Source organism: Parasteatoda tepidariorum, chromosome X2 (genome assembly GCF_043381705.1).
Source record: "Parasteatoda tepidariorum isolate YZ-2023 chromosome X2, CAS_Ptep_4.0, whole genome shotgun sequence".
Taxonomy (NCBI): Eukaryota; Metazoa; Arthropoda; class Arachnida; order Araneae; family Theridiidae; genus Parasteatoda; species Parasteatoda tepidariorum.
Window position 1 is genome coordinate 27,216,212 of NC_092215.1, and position 20,583 is coordinate 27,236,794.

The following is a 20,583-nucleotide window of genomic DNA, read 5'->3' on the forward strand; positions in this document are numbered from 1 at the left end:
CTTTTTCAGTTTTTGTTTATTTATTTTTGTTGTCTTTTCAAAATATCTAATAATATTAATCATTATATTTCAGATTTCCAAACCTTTCAGCCTTCCAAAAGATAAAGGCACTCGTGTTATACATATCAAACGACAAAATCGTTTTCGACCAGATACTACAGCCACTCGTAACACTCCAACTTCTAAAGAATGTTATCGCTATTATGGTGACCATAATGATCGCCTCTTCCCAAGAGCCACATACAGACCAGAGCCTTCCCCTCAACATCACTATGCCCATTCAGATTCAGAATATTATGCTCCCCGTCACAGGCACTTCCCGCCACTTAGAAGCACTCATGGGGCAGAAGACTTGCATACTTATAGACCTAAACCCCCAAGTGTTGTCACAGAAGCTTTTACGGCTTTGTGACACATGAGACAGTGTGTAGATAGGGCTGCTGCAAGAATCGCTCAAGTTCAAGCCAAAAACTAAAAGCTGTTTTAAATATCAGCAGTTTATAAGGCAGGTTGTAGGTTGAGCAGAATAAGATACAAAAGTTGCAGCAGTATCCGTCTACACACACTCTCTAGTCTGTGATATTTATTGTTTGGTTGCTCTGCTGATTATTCATTGTTTTGAACTTCAGATATTGTTATCTGAAGTAAATTTAGACTATAAAAAGAGCTTTTTACTTAATTTTTCACCATGAGTCAATGCAAAGCCAAATATAAATATCTATTACTTTTCACTATAGATGTGATTTTGCTTAAATACCTACTAAGTTTGATGGCAGGTTTGTACAAGTCATTTTATCTTAGAATATTTTTAAATTCATGACGTCTGTAGAATATTTTTAAATTCATGACGTCTGGTTTGATATCATTTTGTTTGTTCTTATCCATGAATTTATTTTATTGGTGCTTTTGAAGTATATTCTTTTTTTAAATATAAATACCAAATATTTAACTCATAAAACTATTGCTGTGCATCTGTTAAATATGAAAGTAATTTTTTTGCTTTTCTGCTATCATAGTTTTAAGTATACTTTTAATTACAAGTCATTTTATCTTAGAATATTTTTAAATTCATGACGTCTGGTTGGATATCACTTTGTTCCTATCCATGAATTTATTTTATTGGTGCTTATAAAGTGTATTCTTTTTTTAAATATAAATACCAAATATATAACCCACAGAACTATCACTGTATATTTGTTAAATAACAAGTCATTTTTTTGCTTTTCTGCTATCATACCTGTAGTTTTAAGTATACTTTTTATCACAAGTAACATTGACAATTTACAAGGGGTATTATAAACTGAAGCTTAAGTTTTTATGCTTGCTCTCTAATCATCATTTTAAAATGCAGTTTTATTATCAGACAGTAGTAGAGGAATATAGTATCAGATCCATTACCTGAATTCTATAAATTGGAATGCCAGATAATTAGTTTGATAATTTTTTAAATTTTGATAAATCTAGTTTGAAAATTAGTTACTATAAAGTTATCATGTACAATAGACCTCAAATTTATATCAGGCTTTTAGTAAAGAATCATACCTAATTTATTTTAATTGGGTTGGGCTGTTTCCAAAGACTTTTAATATACTTAAAGAAATATTTATAAATAATTCATATAAATTTTATTAATTGTTCAACAGTTAATATAAGACATTAAAATACTCAAAATGTTTAAGGGGTAGAAAAAAATTATTTCTGATTAATTGCTCTATGTGAGGAATCACTGCCATTATTTTTATATATGTAAACAAACTCCTGTAATAGGAAAATGGTACATGTTATTGAATGTTCAAAAGCATAAAAATTTAGTTCTTATATATATGTATATTAGTTTTTTTTGGTTGAATGTGATTTTAAATTAGTATTTCACACCTTTAATTTCTTTAAATATTACTATCACTTCCTTTTAGCAGTGCAATTGAAAGAAAAATTATAGATCAAATATTTACAATGGGGATTACTTAAGATTATCAGCAAAGCCACTTAAATCTGTTTCAGACTTACAGATGGAAAAAAAAATGATAAATTAATTTACCGATGTTTTGTCTTGAAGACTGTAAATGCAACATGCAATTTGATAATTGATCTTGAACTGTATTCCTTTTCATCTCTTAGTCAATTCAAAAGTACAAATTCTGCAATATTTTCATTAGTCTGATAATATACTGTGAATAATAGACTAAAGTCGCTGCGCATGTGTAAAATATTTTAAATTATAACTTTTTTTTGCTGACATGTTAAGTTGAACTAACACTATATTTCATTTATGTGAAACATTTTTCATTTATATTGTGTCCTTTTTTTCTAATTGCTCAAAAGTTATCAAATTTGCAGCTATTAGATCAAATTATTGTTGTGTTTTTTTTTATTCTTGTGTTAAATTTTATTTTTGACTTCTTGTCATTTTCAATTCTATTAAAATTTTAAAACAATTTATTGAACCAAATTTTTCTAGACGCATGTAATTTTATTGCTCATTATGTGTTTTCATCTAAAAATCACTATAAGTTGTGATTTGATAATACTTTGAACGAGGACCTGCTTTAACCCCTTAACTGCCGAGTAAAATTAACGTGATTCACTCCCCAGTGCCACCGTTTTACGCTCAAGTGCACTTTCTTACACGGTGTTTTGAGTGGGAAAAATGATGCACGCTTTGCAATTTAAAAACAGTTTAATTTTAGAAGAAAAAGGAAGGAAAGAAAATACAAATTTTAAATTAAATAATAAAAATACAATATAAAAGATGTTAAAACTTAGCTGTTGTATGATAAATCCTGAAACATGGTTGGATACATAAATCAACATCACATTCATCGCACTGATAGCGGGATTCACGAAGAATTTTTTTTCATGAAGAAACAGCACATTTTCGCGATGCATTTCTCTTTGAAGACGTTGATGGAAGGAATAAAAAGCACCAAATACATACGGGAAACAAAAGCGAAAAAAGAATAAACCGTACCTTACTGAAATAAATACACGCAAGCGATTAATATGATATCACTTTTCCATAACATCCTTTTCCCATTCCCCCTCCTCCGAAATTTGTAATACATTCGCAAAGCAAACACTTTCAAGGCCATTTTACTGCATTCGGAAGTAGGGGGTGTAGTTCTATTTATAGCAGCGCAATGCAAAGCATCGTACTTCGAGAAAGCGTATATATACACCTGCGGCAGTTAACGCATCGTCTGGCTGAGACGTATATATACGCCCGCGGCAGTTAAGGGGTTAATTTGATTTAGCATTAATATGAAATTTTTGACATGAAAATTTCCATACCTTTGTCAGTTCTTATAATACAGTAAGCCTAATTAATATAAAATTAATAAGATTTTAGTTTTATTCAGAGTAACTTACTATTTTTCATTAGTTGAATTAAAAATTATTAAAATATGCCATGGAACTTTATTACTATGTCAAACATTTTACATCTATACTTTTATCTAGAAAAAAAAAGTAATACACAGTTTAGTAGAAAATAAATGTTTTATAATTAAATAGCTATTTAGTTTAATATCATTTGAAGCACTTAGTATATAAGTATTTAAAATTATAAAAATGTTACTTTATATTATGATTCTTGGTTTTTTTATTATCTCAACAAATTTGAGCTCTTGCTGGTCTAGAATATCTAATTTAAAACTATCTGTGAATTTCTTTTAAAAATTTAGGATATTTTTTGCTTTAAAATTTCACATGAATAATATTAAATTTCTTTTAAATTAATATTGTTCAAAACAAAGTCTGAACATGCAAAAATATTCTGTATAAACTAAGGTAAGTGTTGAATCGGTAAAATAAAGTCAAAGTTCTCTAAAATTTGTAATTTATTTGTGCCAATATAAAGTTATTTTGTAAATATGCGCTGACAATTTTTTTATGAGATAAATTAAAATTTCTTGTAATTTTGTTATGTTTCTTAAAAATTAAGAATACCTTGTTTATTCTAGAGAATACTATTAAGTTTTTGTTTTTTGAATTGTATTTATATAGAGTTTAAATTTATCCTCAGCATGTAACTGATGGCAATTCAATTATATATAATAACTTAGTGCATAGCACCAATAAAGTTATATAAGAAATAGGATATTCCATATACTCTGTTCAAATTTTTCAAAATTGGAATACAACTGCTAGTATTTCTTGGTACTTGCTAAAGTTTTGATGTATATCATGATACATTTAAGGAAACAAAACAATCATGAGAGGCCTATTTTATGAAAAAAAACTTAAGTTCTGAAGACAAAGGCTCCAACATCATTAATTTTTTTAATTATTTCTGTGCTAGTCAATAGCAGTTAATCCAAAGCTACAGCACACAAAACAATGTTCATAAAAATAGCTGCAAAGATTTATTGAAATAATTCTCATAGTTAGCAGTTTTATTTCAGCTGATGGAAATTTAATTTTAAATGTTATCAAAGTATGGCTGTTATTAAATAGTATTTTTTGTTGGCCTTTTTGATCTACTGAAATTTTATTAAAATAACTTTCGTGCTATGAGTTTGTATTTATGAACAAAATTCATTATTTATTAAAATTTTAATAGTTAAAATATTTTATTTTTGTTTATAGCAAGCTATCTATTGCATCTATTGTTCTTCTACACTTAAGTTTCCATGAAACTTTTACATTTGTGCCATAAATTTTTGAACCACACTGTATATCCCCTTAAATTAGATCTTACTATAACTATTGCTGGCAGATAGAGGAGAAAACTTCTTAAACGTTTGCAAAATCCACTAATTTTGATAGGATAGGATTATCCTTTCAATTTTTAAAATTAGATTTAGATACCTAATTAGTAAAATATTAATGATAATCTAACGATTTGTGGATTTTACAGAAGCATGAAATACCAGGAACAGTTTTTCCCTTCATCTTTATAGAAAGGTTTTTTTTTATTATGGTCTATTTGGTTAAATGCTTGCAATTGCATTATGTCACTCACTCATATTTCAGATATTTTATTTTATTTTTAGAAATATTGTATACATTTTTAACATACTAGTAACTGAAATTTTGAATTTCCTAAAATTATTAAAATAATGAGGAAAAAAACAGTTAATTTGGAAACAATACATTTTAATGTATTAGTATGATTTTAAAAAGCAAGATTCATACAATAATATTTATTGTATCCTCACAATTAACTTAGACCTCAAAGGTAAAATTTATATATATTAATGTATATATTATTGCTGTAATGTTTCAAACATTTTATAAATATGCTCAATCCATAAAAAAAAATCGAAGTCTGGTTGTGTGCTTAAATCATTAGTACTGTAAATAATTATTTTAAATCGTATAAATGTTACCATATTTTTTCTATTTTGATGTGACTAAAAATTGAGATATTTGTATTGTAAATATAGCTTTAATTTAAGAAAAGGTTTTCTTCCTTTATTATGTAAAATTGACTCATGTTAAAAACTGTTATACTGTGGTGTAAAATTAAGTTTTATTCTTATAAATTAATTTAAATGTTATCTGAAGCTTTATCATGTAATGAGAAAATTATGCACTTATTCATGTTCATTCAATACACATTTTTAATAGATATATGTTCGTAAATTGTGAGCATTTGGTGTACTTTTGAAATTTAAAATGTATTGATTGTCCCATGATTTGATGACTATATGCTGTTTGATGTAATTAGAATATCTATGTTTCATGCGTGTATTCAAAAATTTTAATGGTTGCTGAGTTGCATTTCAAAAATTAAAGAAAAGCAATATTTGTGTTTAAATTAGTTTAAAGTTTACTATGCTGTGTGTTATAAATACCTATATATTTTCTGTGAATAATTGTTGATTACTTGTTGTAAATTTGAGATCAAATTCATCTTTTTATTAAACAAAAATATTTGTATGATTTACTCAAATATTGTGTAAGAGTAAGATCAAATATTAATAAAAAACACAAAGTTTGTTTAAACATGTTTTTATAGTTTTGACAATGAAAGTAATTTCTCTATTCAAAATCAAAATTTTAGATTTTTTTTTTTTTACTTTATGTTTCAGATATAGTTTGAAATTTAAAAATGGGTGTGATAGTTGTAACGCTTTTTTAATAGGAAAATTATTTGAAGAGTCTTAATGAATTGTTCAGGGTATATTTTTCCTTTTTTATATATATATTTTAACTTTTCTTCTAATATTTTTTCTGTAAAAAAATTTTTTTAGACTAATGTTTTTTATGGGTTTTTTTTAATGTCAAAATCATTTTTATTCAAAGTAAATGCTTTTTTAGTGTTATTTTTAGCTTTTATGTTTCAATTTTTAACTATACTGTTTAGTTATACATAAATGTTTATTTTCAAAGTGCTAATTATGTGAACAAACTTAACACTGGTTAATGCTGGTGAAAACTATTTTAGGCAGTATTATTTTTTGCTTTTGATTATATATTGCATTCAAACAACTTATGTTAATTTTTTTGTTTTGTTAAATGTCTTAGAAATCTTTGGTAAGCTTTTAAAATTTTAAATACAAGTTGATAACTTTAGTAAATGAGTATACATATAAGGTTGGTGAAAGAATTTTTTCCCTTATGGAAGCATAACTAAACTGCACCAAAACATGTAAATTATGTTCAATTATAGATCTAATTTCATTCTAAAAATGTGAAAGGTATTAGAAAAACATTTTGATGATCAGATGAAAACTATTTGGTAAAAGTCAAAACACAAAAATCTGAGTAGTTACTTTCACCTAGTAACAGGGGATATAAGAACAAACTGCTTCACCAACTCAATACATGAAATACTTATATATTTTTCATTAATGTACACTACTTTTCAAAATTACTTCATTGTTCCTTTTTTAAATTAATTTTCATTACTTAAATATATTTGACTTACTTACAAAAAAAATTTTTTTGAAAGAGAGTTAAAAATGTTTTTTAATCACTTAAATATTTAACTTTTTCTGTTATGATATTTAAGTGCACATTTATTATTATAATGTACTGATTACTAAAGTTTTTAGAATTATTTTATTTTAATGCTCAAATTTAGTTCTTTACTTAGCTTAACTTAAGGTTTTTTTTAACTTAAAAAATTAATAATGTTTTCACAAAACGTTGCTGGGTGTTTAAATTATAACAAGGCTGCTATAGGAAATGCTATCTACATTTAAAAATATTTACTTGTTTAAAATAGAATACATATATTTTATTTTACATTTTTTAATATATGTGTTATTTATATTAACAAATGTATTTTAATTATCATTAGAAATTTTTTGTATCAGCTATTAAGAAATTACTTTGATTGAAACAAACAATTTAAAAGATTTGCTTTATAGCTTGCTTTATTTAATAAAAATTTATGAAGTTTTCAGATTGTTTTATTCCATTTTGAAGTTTTCATTTTTCTTTGATATTTTTAATTAAAAAAAACAGTGGAGACTATTTCACATTTTAAAAATAATGTCTATTCAAAATTATTTTTTTCAATGTGAAATATTCTCCAATCAGATGTTTAACCTATGGATAATTTTCAGGACATTCGATGCTAATATGAAAATAAATGTTTTCTACTGTAAGTTCTGTTGCTATTAGAGAAATATTTGGTAATAAGCACAATAGTTGCTCTTTCTCTTCACGCATATTTTTCTATTAAAACTTAACATTATAAATAATTCAATGACAAAATTATGGAAAAAATACGAAGAAATTTTATTTTCTGTACAAGTGTATGGTATGAAAGTTTGAAATTTTAATGTCTATACGAAATTATTTTTTAAATGCGAAGTAGTCTCCAGTTGGATCTTCTACCCATGGATAATTTTGAGGACATTCGATGCAAGTATGAAGGCGAATAGTTTCTCCTGGAAGCTCTCTTGTTGTTAGAGGACAGGCATTAGGAAGTGAGCACAATGGTTGACCTTTAACTTCACACTTTTCTTTCCATGGAGCAAAATCTCTAATAGCAGACAAGTCTTTTGGGGACTGCATCCATTGCAGTACCTGTGTCATTGTAACAAAGTAAATATCATTTTTATCAAGCATTTCATCAACCCACTGAATCAAAGCATCGTTGAATTCTTGATTAAGTTTTAACCACCCAGCGTGGAAGAAAAGTCCAAGAGGAGCTCTGTTGGTACGATAATGCCTTTCCAAATTGTGATTTAAAAAGTTGTAAAATTGTTCTCCTGTAAGAAGATTGCTGCAACTGTCTACCATAGCACAACCTGCAAGTTCTTCGTCGAAGTTTGGATCATCTCGTCTGTCCAATTCGTTCATGACCATTTCCCATACAGCGTGGGATCGAGTTGGACAATTTTGGCCATTGCCGTGGCATTTGTGGGGCATACGGAAGTAAAGGGTGTATGGCCAAAGAGGAGGATTACTAAGTGGAGCTGTAATTGTGGAATCGTAAAGGAAAGCTTGTTCTTCCATCATGAAAAATTGGTTGTTACCTCCTACTCTTAAGTAGGGTGCACGAATGCCTACAACTGAGTTATCTGTAATATTAGAGAATCTTTCAATAATAAGCCTAACTCCAGCCATTTCTTTAGCCCAGCCTTCTACAGTTGCCTCACTCCAGTATTTTTCTTCGTTTCTGTGTCTATAATAGAAAAATAGAACCATGAAGCATTCAAATATATGAACTTACTGAAATGCTAATATGGCTTATACAAATAAATTTGTTTTTCTGAATGAGTTTATTGCATAATAAATAAAAATGTATGCCTATTATAACAATATTGCACTTAATTTGTACTACATATTTTGCATTTAATTTGATGTAATCAATTAAAAATTGCATTACCTCCTCCGGACTAGATCAGCGAGCGGTTCACTAGATTTTTCGAAGAAGCTCGACCCTAAATGATCGAGCTTCTTTTGGCGGAACCTCGACACTTAATGAATAAATTTCATTAAACAATTGTAAATATATTAACGAAGGACTATTAATTATTTTGAAAATATGTAATGATCTAAATTTTATTAATTATGTTGAAAATTTTTTGTGAAGGAATGAAGAATGAAATTTTTTCATTATATCGTTTTAGCAATATTAGTCTTAAAATTGGTTTTATGTCATTCAGTTAAATTCGCAGGTATGGAGAGGCATCTAGTCCAATTCGAATTTGATTTTAATGCATGCATAAACTGAAAATAAATGTGCTGAAATATGGTTTACATTAATATAAAAAGGAAAAAAATAAACGTTGAGAATGGTTATCAGTAAAATAGACTTCTTTGTTGAATTTGGGTATTTTTATTCGATATAGAATACTAATGGAATTTTTCATAAATGGATATCTTTTTCGTAATTCATTTATTACGTTGTTATTAGAAAAACATTCTTTTAAAATTTCTTTCTTCACAAGCTTTTCAATTAAATAATTTCATAAAAATCGCAATAATATTAAATAAATAACAGAAAACATTACTAGTTTAAACAACAACAAAAAATAAAACACAAAAATTCTTTTCTCTAAATGAATATATATTTTTGATCCCGGTTGGGAGTGAGGATCAACTGCAAACTGAAAAATTTGACCCCTGTAGTTATAACAGGGTTAAGAATTTAAATTCTTTAGGAAAATTTTTTGTTTTTATTCAAAGAAAGTATGTTTTATTTCGAAACTAATAAACAAATTTAAGATGAGATTCACGAATTTTCAAAATTGCATCTGAATTCTCCCTCAGGCATTTGTCCTTTTTTATTCTAGGTAAACGCGGGTTTTATGACGCATAGCCACCCTAGCGACACTATTTATTGTTTCGTTTTGCGTCAGACATAGTTTCTAACATTTTTTGATTTTATTGCCGAGGGTATATATTTTTTTACCTTGAGATTGGCGATACGTAGCCTCATCTGTCTCGTGGGTCATTAAACTTAACATTCAATGAAATGCATCTAAATACATGAAAAATTAAACATGTTCACGCTTTTTTGTAGTTTCTTTATTATTAATAATAATATCATCTATACCATAAACTTAGTTTTAGAACACCTATATACTATCGAGGGGGTCAACCTAGCTTGGAAAATAAAACACTTGTAAGTGAATTAGAAAAGAACTCCTTAAGTTTGAGAAAATGCTGTTATCGGAAATTTTTGCACCTAATTATAAAGCTCGTTAATCCAATGCTTTTTTTTCAATTTAAATTACATAAATTAGTACTATACATCATTACTATATGATATTAAATCTATTGATTTTTCATTAAGGTCAAATTTAGAAAACATTAATTTTAAACTATTGTATATTATGTAAAATGTAAGCATTTGTTTGAAAAATAATTTTTTCTTAAAAATTAAAATTTTTTTTCCTAGACGTATGATAAAAATCATATTTCTAAAAAAAATTTCTATTTTTTTTTCCTTCTTAGAAAAAATTGAACATTTTCTTTAGAAAACAAAAAGAAAGAAAATTTCTATTAAAAGAATCTTTCCTTTTTTTTCCCCTTGCACATCATTCGTGTTGAGAAGTAGTGATAGAAGCAGTTTATTTACGTCGTACTAGAGCTGCACAATGGCGATGGTCTGAGAAACATCCCTGAGGATCATCTGAAGATGTGCCATCACAATTTTGATCCTCTGCAAGGGGATGGCTCCTCCCTTTGGTATTCCGACAACCTACGCGCGAAGTCAAGCTACGGTCCCTTCGCAGGCTGGTCATAGTGGTTACCCACCCGCTCACTGATCAACCGCTGCCAGTGATGCTTGATTCGGTGATTTACAGGGAGGATACGTAACCCCCGAGAAGATTAATTTAAGGTTACGGATGATGGCACTTACGATGGGATATCAAAAATATATTTGTGACAAAATGAAAAAAAAAATCCCTTTCAGTTTTCGCTATGTTTTGGTTAACTCTGTTCGTTAAAAGCGATGGGGAAAAAGTAATATGCTCATTTACTATTTTTTCATATTATTTCAAAATCAGGTGTTTAGAAATAAAGAAAAGTGTAATAATTTAAAAATGCTTGCAATATTTTTCCTGTTTAGTGAGCCGTAAGCTGAAACTTCGCAAACGATATTTTACAATGAATTTAATATATAGCAAGTCTTTTAATAAATTCTTTATTTTTCTTTTCAACAGTTTAATTCAAATTTTTATATTTTCATCAACTATAAATATTCTTGAAAACTTTTACCGCAGTCTCATATGCTTTTCTGGATATTTTATTTATTCTTTTGTATGTAATTATTTTTATTTCACTTGGCAGACGATAAATCAAATTCGTTTTGCTTAGTTATTGTAACAGTGGAACGCTGTAAGAATAAACGGATAAACGAGATTGCTCCTTGGGCTTTGAAATTCATTTGAATTATAATATTTTTAGGTACGTATTGCATTTTCAGTTTAATATTTTTAGGTCTTTAAAATTATTATGCGATACGAATCATTATATCTTATTGCTTTTCCAATTTGAAGTTATGTTTAAAAAAAAAATGCGTAACGAATTCTTTATAAATGAATTTTGTTAAGATTGGCTTGAGCTCTGAAATGCATTTGAAATATTTTCAGGTGTGCACTCTGCGTTTTCAATTTAATGTTTTTAAAGAATTTTCATTATAATGTGATGCGAAACAAATCTTTGAGATCTTTATATTTCATTTTAGGTTCAATTTACAGTTATCTTCAAAAAGTTACACAATGAATTCTCTTTGGGGAAAAAAGTGTTAGAACCTCCGTGTTAACATATTCCGAAGAGTTTTTTTTTTTTAAATGCTAAATTAGTTCACTTACTGTATTTGACAGTTATTAAGGAGAATTGATTTACATATTTGTGTATATCTTATGAGTTAAGAACGAATATTTTTAATAAATTAAAAAATTGACATATTATTTAGTTAAATATCATTGTTAATAAGCAATGAAACACACTGTTTGTTAAATCCGTTATACTCAACTTCAAATTTAAAAAAACATGATTTCTTTTTAAACATTTATGACATCTCAAAAGAGCCTTGACGTTGCTTTGAAGTTTATTTGATCAAAATTATCAAATTCCATATTGATTGAAAAATGCCTATTGTTTGAGTACCACGTGATAGCTATACAAAATCTTGTGGTTAAAGTTAAAAAAGTAACTAAATTTATTTTATAAAAGAATGTAGAATTTTCGAGAATGTGAACTTAAAATGTTACGTTCTAAAGTGTTGGGTCTATTTTTGATCATAAAAAAAGCACTGCTCCATTTAGCTTTAATACAAATTCTGCGTGAAACTTTTTTTTTAAAAAAAGTAATCGGAAGTAAGATTTGCGTAGAAGTTATACGGTTTTATATAAGAACCCGTATAACGAGCTCTAAATTCTCGATTATAAAGTATCTTAAATTAATAAAATAATATACAGTCACGTATTCAAAGCGTGGAATATTTCTTTTTAAAAAAATAATAATAATAAAAGCTGAAATTTTTAAACTTTTGAAGAACTGATTGTTATATATTGAAGGAGCTGAATACTGAAGAACTGATGATAATATATTGAAGGAGCTTGTTCTTTGTGAAGAGATAGGATTGATTATATGCACAAATACGCAGGTCATCAAAAACAGTACTTCTTCGGGGGACACAGTGCCCTGCTAACATTCTGGAGCCTTTCTGTAGTCAGCAGGGTAGTGTGTTCCCTGATGAAGTATTGTTTTTGATGACATGGTTATTCTTGAAATTTCGTTTGGTTTTTATTTAAGTTCTACCATATTTATTTAAATTTTATAAAATTTCTCAAATCATTATCCAATGCTAGAAACTATTTGTATTTTAAAAAATTAATATGATAGGTGAGTGACATTGCGAAGACATTCATTGATAATAAATTTGATTTTAGTGTATACTTACGAAATGGAATGTGCAGCAATTTCGTGTCCTTTTCTGTGGAGTTCTTGGACTGCAGAATAATTGGTATATTTGTGGGAAACAAAGAAGGTGCCCTTAATAGTGCATCCATTAGGGTTATTCCTGCCTTCTCTGAAAATTCTTTCGTAAATATCTATGTTGTTGTTATTGACGGCATCATCAAATGTGATTGTTATCATCTGTGGCACTGAATTAGGTTCCAATTTTCCTGGGATTTGTGTACCATCAGGAGAGCAGAAACAATCAGGCAATATACATTGGTTCTGATCACAATGTGGAGCTCTGTTAGGATCCTTGTCAACAGCTAAAATAAATTAAAGTTCTAAATAATTGTATTTCACATTGACGTATTTATATAATTGTTTCACATTATATAATTGTTAATTGTTTCACATATAATTGTTTCACATATAATTGTTTCACATATAATTGTTTCACATTATATTGCATAATGTGAAACAATGTGTTATTATATAATTGTTCACATAAAATTGTTTCACATTTATATAATTTTGTTTCACATTATATAATTGTTTCGCATTTCACATTGACGTATTTATATAATTGTTTTTCGCATTGACGTATTTATATAATTGTTTTTCACATTGACGTATTTTCCGGTAAGATGTAAGAAAAATTTAATGGTGATATAACATATCAAACGCCGCTGAAATTCCGCCGCAAATATGAAATTTTCAAGTTGTTAATTTTACCTTCTGAAAATTAAGTTAATCTGCAATTAATTTCATGTCATCATACACAACTGGGAGCTCTGCCCTATTATGAATTGTTTCATCTTATGTTACTGAACAGGCCATAACAAGGAAGCGCCCTTAGCCGCATGCGATGATATTTCCGGGCATGGGTTCCTATGCAGTTTTAATCGTGATGATGTGCACAAATTATTCTAAAAATTTGTCGCACCATTTATGCGATATCCTGTTATTTATAACGCTTTTAAACTAGTTCATTTCGACAAAAAAAAGAGAAAAAGAAACTAAAAACATCATTTAAAAAAGAAAATCTGTTGCTTTAGGAAAAAAACCAATTTTAGATTTGAAATCCCCGCACCTGAATTAGGTAAGATCAAGTATTTGTATAAATGCAAGTAAAAATTTATTCCACAGTGGTATTAATTTAATTAAAAAAATAAGTAACGAAAGCGCACAATATCCCTAAAGAAACATTTTCTTTTTCAACATACGTATTTCCATAACGGACTATTTTTTTCAACAATAATATTAACTTTATGACTTCAGATGGTTTGAAAATTTGATCTCCGTTTTCTTCTTTTTTCTCTTTTTTGGCTGCATCTTCAAAACTTATTGCCATACATAAAACGCACGAAACATTCTTACTCAAAGATTTTTTCATGCAAATAATAATTTTTTTGATAGTAATTATTTATAGTTTCTATTCATTAATTTAATGATTGATAATATAAGGAGTAAACTTTTACATATCTACACGAATTCTTTATGCAAAAATTTAAATTTAGAAAGAAACGTTTGAATTGATAATGAGAATTATAAAGTATTGTTTTTAGTGAAAAACCGTATTTTTAAATTATTTCATTCGATTAATTTCTTTCAAATGTTACGTTTTTGTATACATTTTTTAAATAAACTGACTTAATGTGAAATGTTTTCGATCACTTAAAAAACTGTTGATCATTTTAAAATGAAATAATAAATAACGTCTTAGTTTAGCACAATAAGTGTAGATGGTACATGGGTAAATAAAAAAAATTAAGATAATTGAACTTTCGGCATTTTTCCTTCTTGAACAATTTTTTCAAATAGCCAATGTAGTGAATTTTAATAATACTCTTTTTCGTTTAAATTTGTTTTATCATTTTCCCCCTTCACCTATAATGTTATAATTCAAGAAAATCATAAATACGCATACTCTTGTTTAGTTACCCGTAAAATTGTTTGTTCTAACTGAGTTTGTTTTGAGTTAAAATAGAGGCTTAAAACGGGATAATAATAAGTTTAATTTAATTGATTAATTTTTTTAATATCTTAAGTAACAGTTTAGTAAAGAGTAAAAATTTTTAGGAAACTATGTTGATGGTGCTTTGCTTTTTTATTTATTTATGTAATAACTTTTTGCAGATTTTTTTCTGCGCTGCAGTATGTTGCACATTTAAACTTTTATATTTTTAACACATTAAGGGGTGAATGTGGTTTTAAATTTCCCGAGAAAGTATCAATGTATTTGTCTTTTGAAACATTCTATAACTCATCAAAAACTTAACTTGGGATTTCGAAATTTCATAAGAGTTTAACACAGGCACACTGTTTTAATGCCAACAATTATGTGAAATATCACAAAATTATATTCTAATTTTCGTTTTCTTTAGATAATATAATTAATGGATAAATTTATTTAAAAAATTAATGGATAACATTTTTAATAGATAATATAATTAATAGATAATATAATTAATAGATAAAAATATAGAACGTTTACTAATATTCAAGTACTATAACGCATTTAAGAAACATGCTATACTCAAATCAATTACCAAATTTTACTAAATAGATTTATTAGAAAAAGATAAATTTGGCTAGCATGTGAAATGAAAAAAAAAAACAGATTAAAAAAAAAATAAAAACTGTGACTAAATCACTTTAAACAATTTCAGTATTTTCAGTATTTTTGCTTGAAATTTTGTTTGAAAGCTTTTAAGTATTATCTAATACTTGGTGTTGAATTACTCAGAATAAAACGGGCTATAACATATATAATTTCTTCAAAAAATGAAATTTTTGTTAGAAAAAACTATCTAGACTCTTAACATTGAAAAGAATTAAAAGAGGATACATACTGCAGGCATTTTCATCACTACCATCGCTACAATCAGGATTTCCATTACAGAAGAGTTCTTTTTGGATGCAGTCCCCATTGCCACAAGCTAGTTTACCCTTCTCGCAAATAGGTTCATCTGTAGCAAGTAGTGGAGTTGCCAACCTAGGCTCTAAAATATCAAAAGAAAAGCAATTAAAATCTTGTATTCACTTTCATATTATTTAAAGAAAATATAAACTCCTTTTTTGCGCATAAAGTTAGTTTACACCTCATCATAATGTTAGAAACATAGATGCTTTAATTCATACTTCAAGGATAATTCTCAGAGAGAAAGACAAATAAGGGAAAAATATTAAAAAAGAAAAATAAACGTAGAAAAGTCCTATAACTTGAGTAGAAGTAGTAGTGCTTTATTTACGTCACACTAATTCTCAGAGAGAAAGACAAATAAGGGAAAAATATTAAAAAAGAAAAATAAGCGTAGAAAAGTCCTATAACTTGAGTAGAAGTAGTAGTGCTTTATTTACGTCACACTTGAGCTACAAAATGGGCTATCGGCTACCGTCTGGAAAAGATCTCTGAGGAGAATCCAAACATAATGTTGATTATCTGCAGAGGGGGTGACTCCTCCGCTTTCGTACGCCTACAACCTGTGCGTGAAGTTGAGCACTTTATGGTAGAAGAGTTTAATAAGGACTGATACCGTGCACACTCTTTCCCTTCGCACGCTGATCAAAGTAGTCACCTACCCACTCACTGACCACTGATGCTTGATTTCGGTGATCTGCTGGGAACCTTGTCTTATGACCAGTCCATTGTGGGACTTCTAAAACTAGAAATATATGTGAAAAATCTCACACGACGGGCCTCAAGAACAACGCGTTTGGTGCGCGCTTTCGATATGATTGAATAAAAAAAATCAAAATACTAAAAATTCCTAATGGAAAACATTAAAATATAAAGTGATGTTCTATCTCTCCAAATAGTTAATGATAATTTTGCATGTTTTGCTATTTTTCTTAATTTTATTTAATTATTTCTAATGCTTATGAAGGGGAGACATTATTTACTAGTGAAAAGTGATTCCCCGTATAAAATAAACTAATTTTTTAATAAATGCATGAGCTTGGAATTTAACTAAAAGCAAATGTGATTAAAATTTTAACCGTGTAAGCCTCTGTAAAAAGTATTATTTTGCTTCACAGAATGGAAGGTAAACAACTATTATTTTAAAATAAACGTTAAAATTAGTTTTCAGAAATATAAGGAAAGGTTTTATTAAAGGTGTGTGTGTAAAAAAAGATTTTGAAAAATCTACTGTACTACCCAATCTTTATTATACCCTTTTAAAATCACTTTTTTTTAAAATTTTTTTAATCCATGAATAAATTACTAATGTAGTTCAAATAGTTATTATTCCACGTATTATTCAAAGAAATAAAAAAAAAAATAAAGAAAAAAAATCGGTTCTTTTTGTAACAGAAAACCTTACAAGCCATCTAAATCTAAATATTATCGTATATTCTCTAAAAAGCTGCTGTTTTTCTTCGGGTTTTGTTTGAAAAAACTTTTTCTCCTAGTAATGGATAAATTTTAAACTACTCACTTTTTTACTTAAAACTCGCATAAACTTATTTTTATATATTTTAGTAATTGCTCAAATTTCAAGCAAATTTTTTCTTCATATTGTTGTGATTTCAGAATTAAAAAATTACGTTTCATATTGTCTAATTTTAAACGCAATTCATTCAGAAATGGATGACATTGAGTAAAAAGAACCCTGAAAAATCACGAGAAAAAACCCTGATAAAGCAATTAAAAATTCCATTAAATCTTTCATCGTAAGGAAAAAAAGGAAACTTTTTGCGATAAAACTGTTACTTTTTATCGAAATTTCTCTGAAAAACTTACCTTGAAACCTTTCATTGCGTGACAAACATTCATTACTAGTTTCAAAGAGATAAGAAGAGTAATTTTGAGAAAATTCGCACGGGGACGTTATTTCGAACGTGTAAAGAAACTTTTTAGTTTGATCTCGTTCCCAAGTAACCGCAATTATTTGAAGAAAAAATTAAAAGCATTTTGTGCAGTTTTGAAGAAAATAACATACAATCGAAAGGAAATATTTAAACAAAAACTTAGCATCCTTTAGAAAGTAGAATAAATATTTTTTGCTTTCTAGATTTTATTTCGAGCTTTTAAATTCATTTTTCCAATTTCTGTATACTATCTGGAAAATTTGATTTAAACTGTTCATCAAACGTGTTTCCTCTTAACTTTTTTGTTTCATTAAAAGTAGTTTATTTGATAAACGAAATTTTCGGAATTATTTTGAACACGTAATTTCTCTAATTTGTTCAAACCAATAAATGAGTTTATTTTTTATTACATCATGGTACTTTTAGTTTTCTAACTCTATGCTATCCAGTTAATCTTATTTATCCCAGATGGCAGTGCAAGATTTATTTTAATGTCAATAAGAACTTTTACCACCAAGTTCAACAATGCTTATAAATATAATTGGCAAATAAACCATGCAAGCGTGAAACAATGTTAAATTTAACTATGTTAGTTTACGCACTACAAGGTTCACATTAAGCTTGCATAAACAATCCTTTTATATCTATATTGAAACTCCCTTTGCAAAACAAAGTAATTAAAACCTTCTAAATTCGAGAATAAATCATCATTTGCAAATCAGGAGTAGAAAACATTTTCAAATGAAGGATAAATTCAAGTTCTAAAGGCATACATATTTTGGATTTTATGCCGTCACTGTAACATAGTTTATTTGCTCTGGCTTTTATGAACTTTCTTTAACACTTTAAAAGTGAAAGTTTGTCTGATCATTAAGTTTTCAACATAAACAAAATGGCGTTTGTGCAAAGCTAGAATGAAAAAAAAAATAAAAGCAAGATTTACAGTTAAAGCTAAAAAATTAGGCTTTTTTTGTAAAGTTTTTTACACGTCTTTAATTAATTTTTAAGGAAACAAGCATGACACACTAATGCTTCTGCTAAGTTTTAAAAAGGACTAATTAGTCAACCATTCTATACTAACCAAATGAAAATCAGAACGTTTGCCCTAAGGCTGCCTTCTATCTAAGATCCGTACTTTTTTCCATACATCTTTTAATTCCAAAAAGTAGAAATATTGGTTTCCTCACAATGTATTCATTTTTAAAGGCAGAAATTTGAGAATTTCTTTTAAAAAAATAGTACCTTTTAATTTATTTGCGCACATGGTACCAAATTTTATATTTATTGTATTAATAGACAAATCTTTATTTTATTTACAATGCATTAATGAATTTCAGAAAAAAGTATCCAATGTAGTGACAGAATATGCTATGCCGTTGCAGAAATGCGTTGGTGTGTGTATGTACGAATACTTCGGGCTCAAAAAATTTAATAATTTATAATTTTGAGATTTGTTTTCTGAAGTTTGCATGCGATGACTCACCATATTAATAGTTATTCCATATTATAACTACAATTAACATTAATACGACTTAATTGCATTAAAATTTTTTGTTTAGTTCCCGATTTAGATCAAACAAGAGCAGCTCGAAATTCCTTTCTTATAAATGTTAGAAGTACTCATTTCTATTAAAGAGGTATTTATATAATAATGGGAACAAAGAAATTTATGCGGTTATGAAATATTTTCGATAATTACTTTCTAGCTGTTGGCAATTCTTCACATTGGCCTTCCAGTTGCACGTTTGACTTTCGATGTCAAATGCAAGTCCAGATGGACATCGCAGAGCCAAAAGACCCTGGACAGAGCAACGAACTACATCCCTGCAATCTTCATCAGCTGTCAGACGAAAATATTCACTAGGGGATCTGTTTTTGCAAAGTTCAGCGTCGTTTTGAGTGTCTGCTGCCACTTGTCTCTTTACCACTGAGGCACAGAAACCTATTGATTAAAAAGAAATAAGTATTAGTATGGCACAAATTAAAAAATGCAAAATGATTTGCCAACAATCAATCGTGTACTTCAATCGTCAATTCCTAATCAATCAATCGTCATATTCCCAATCTTATTGGAGTTTGTAAAAATTATTTTGCCACATACTCTCAAAATTACAAGAGTTGCGCGTCGTTTAACATAATGTTACATATTAATTTATAGCTGTTAACTTCTTAAACTTGTAAAAAATAAGGGATTTAGTATTAAGTTTGGTAAATTTCTTTCAGCTAACGAAGTAAGATACTATTAATATTTTAGTTGATTTTTATTAACAATATTGAATCGACATTTGACATATTTACAATCTATATAAGAAATCGAGAAAACGTTCGATGAGAATCGAACAACGTAATAATCTAGATTGTGTTAATTTAACTTTTAAACAGAAGGTCAGTGTTTTAAATCATATAAATTAAAACCAGGAGATTTAAATCATGATTTTAATCAATTGAATATTTTTTATTGAAAAACATTATATTGAAAACGTAAACCAATCAAATAAAAACTAGACAGAGATCCTTTTTCAAGGTTTTAAGGAAAAGGGAACAAAAAAAAATTTTTTTTTTCAACAGTAATTAAATAGTTTACAATATTTTAAGAAACCTTCGATAAAATTTTCTTATATATGTATAAACAAACAAGAAAACTTTATTTATTTATTACGAAAGGCGAAAATATACCGATGATAGGTATAATTTGGCTCATTTTACTCATTTTCAGCTTATGTATATACTAATCCAAAAATAAATTCATATCATTAGATGTAGCTCAAATATTACAAATTTAACTGCCGGGAATATCATGTAATGCAATTATAAAACAATAATATTCCTCCTCTAATTAAATTTTCTAAAAATGGTCTTTTATAGGTTATAACGTTCACAATTACCTTGATAAACTTTTTTAAGTCGGGGTTCCGCCGGAAGAAGGTTGATTATTTAGGGTTCTGTAGCCGAAAA

At 27.8% G+C, this 20,583-nt stretch overlaps 2 protein-coding genes across 2 annotated transcripts in view; one reads left to right on the forward strand and one right to left on the reverse strand.

The window, feature by feature from the left end:
- Nucleotides 1-7,351, forward strand: part of LOC107455115 (ADAM 17-like protease Tace) — a 39,785-nt gene extending 32,434 nt beyond the window's left edge. Inside the window, exon 19 of the mRNA XM_071188428.1 lies at nucleotides 74-7,351. Coding sequence (XP_071044529.1) covers nucleotides 74-412 — 339 coding nt within the window. The 3' untranslated portion in view covers nucleotides 413-7,351. The remainder of the gene's footprint in view (nucleotides 1-73) is intronic.
- Nucleotides 7,352-7,665: 314 nt separating this feature from the next.
- The window catches only part of LOC107455124 (chitin deacetylase 1), a 38,169-nt gene continuing 25,251 nt past the window's right edge, over nucleotides 7,666-20,583 (reverse strand). Inside the window, exons 2-5 of the mRNA XM_043041061.2 lie at nucleotides 19,328-19,570; nucleotides 15,669-15,818; nucleotides 12,818-13,139; nucleotides 7,666-8,581 (exon numbers count right to left, since the gene is read on the reverse strand). Coding sequence (XP_042896995.1) covers nucleotides 7,747-8,581; nucleotides 12,818-13,139; nucleotides 15,669-15,818; nucleotides 19,328-19,570 — 1,550 coding nt within the window. The 3' untranslated portion in view covers nucleotides 7,666-7,746. The remainder of the gene's footprint in view (nucleotides 8,582-12,817; nucleotides 13,140-15,668; nucleotides 15,819-19,327; nucleotides 19,571-20,583) is intronic.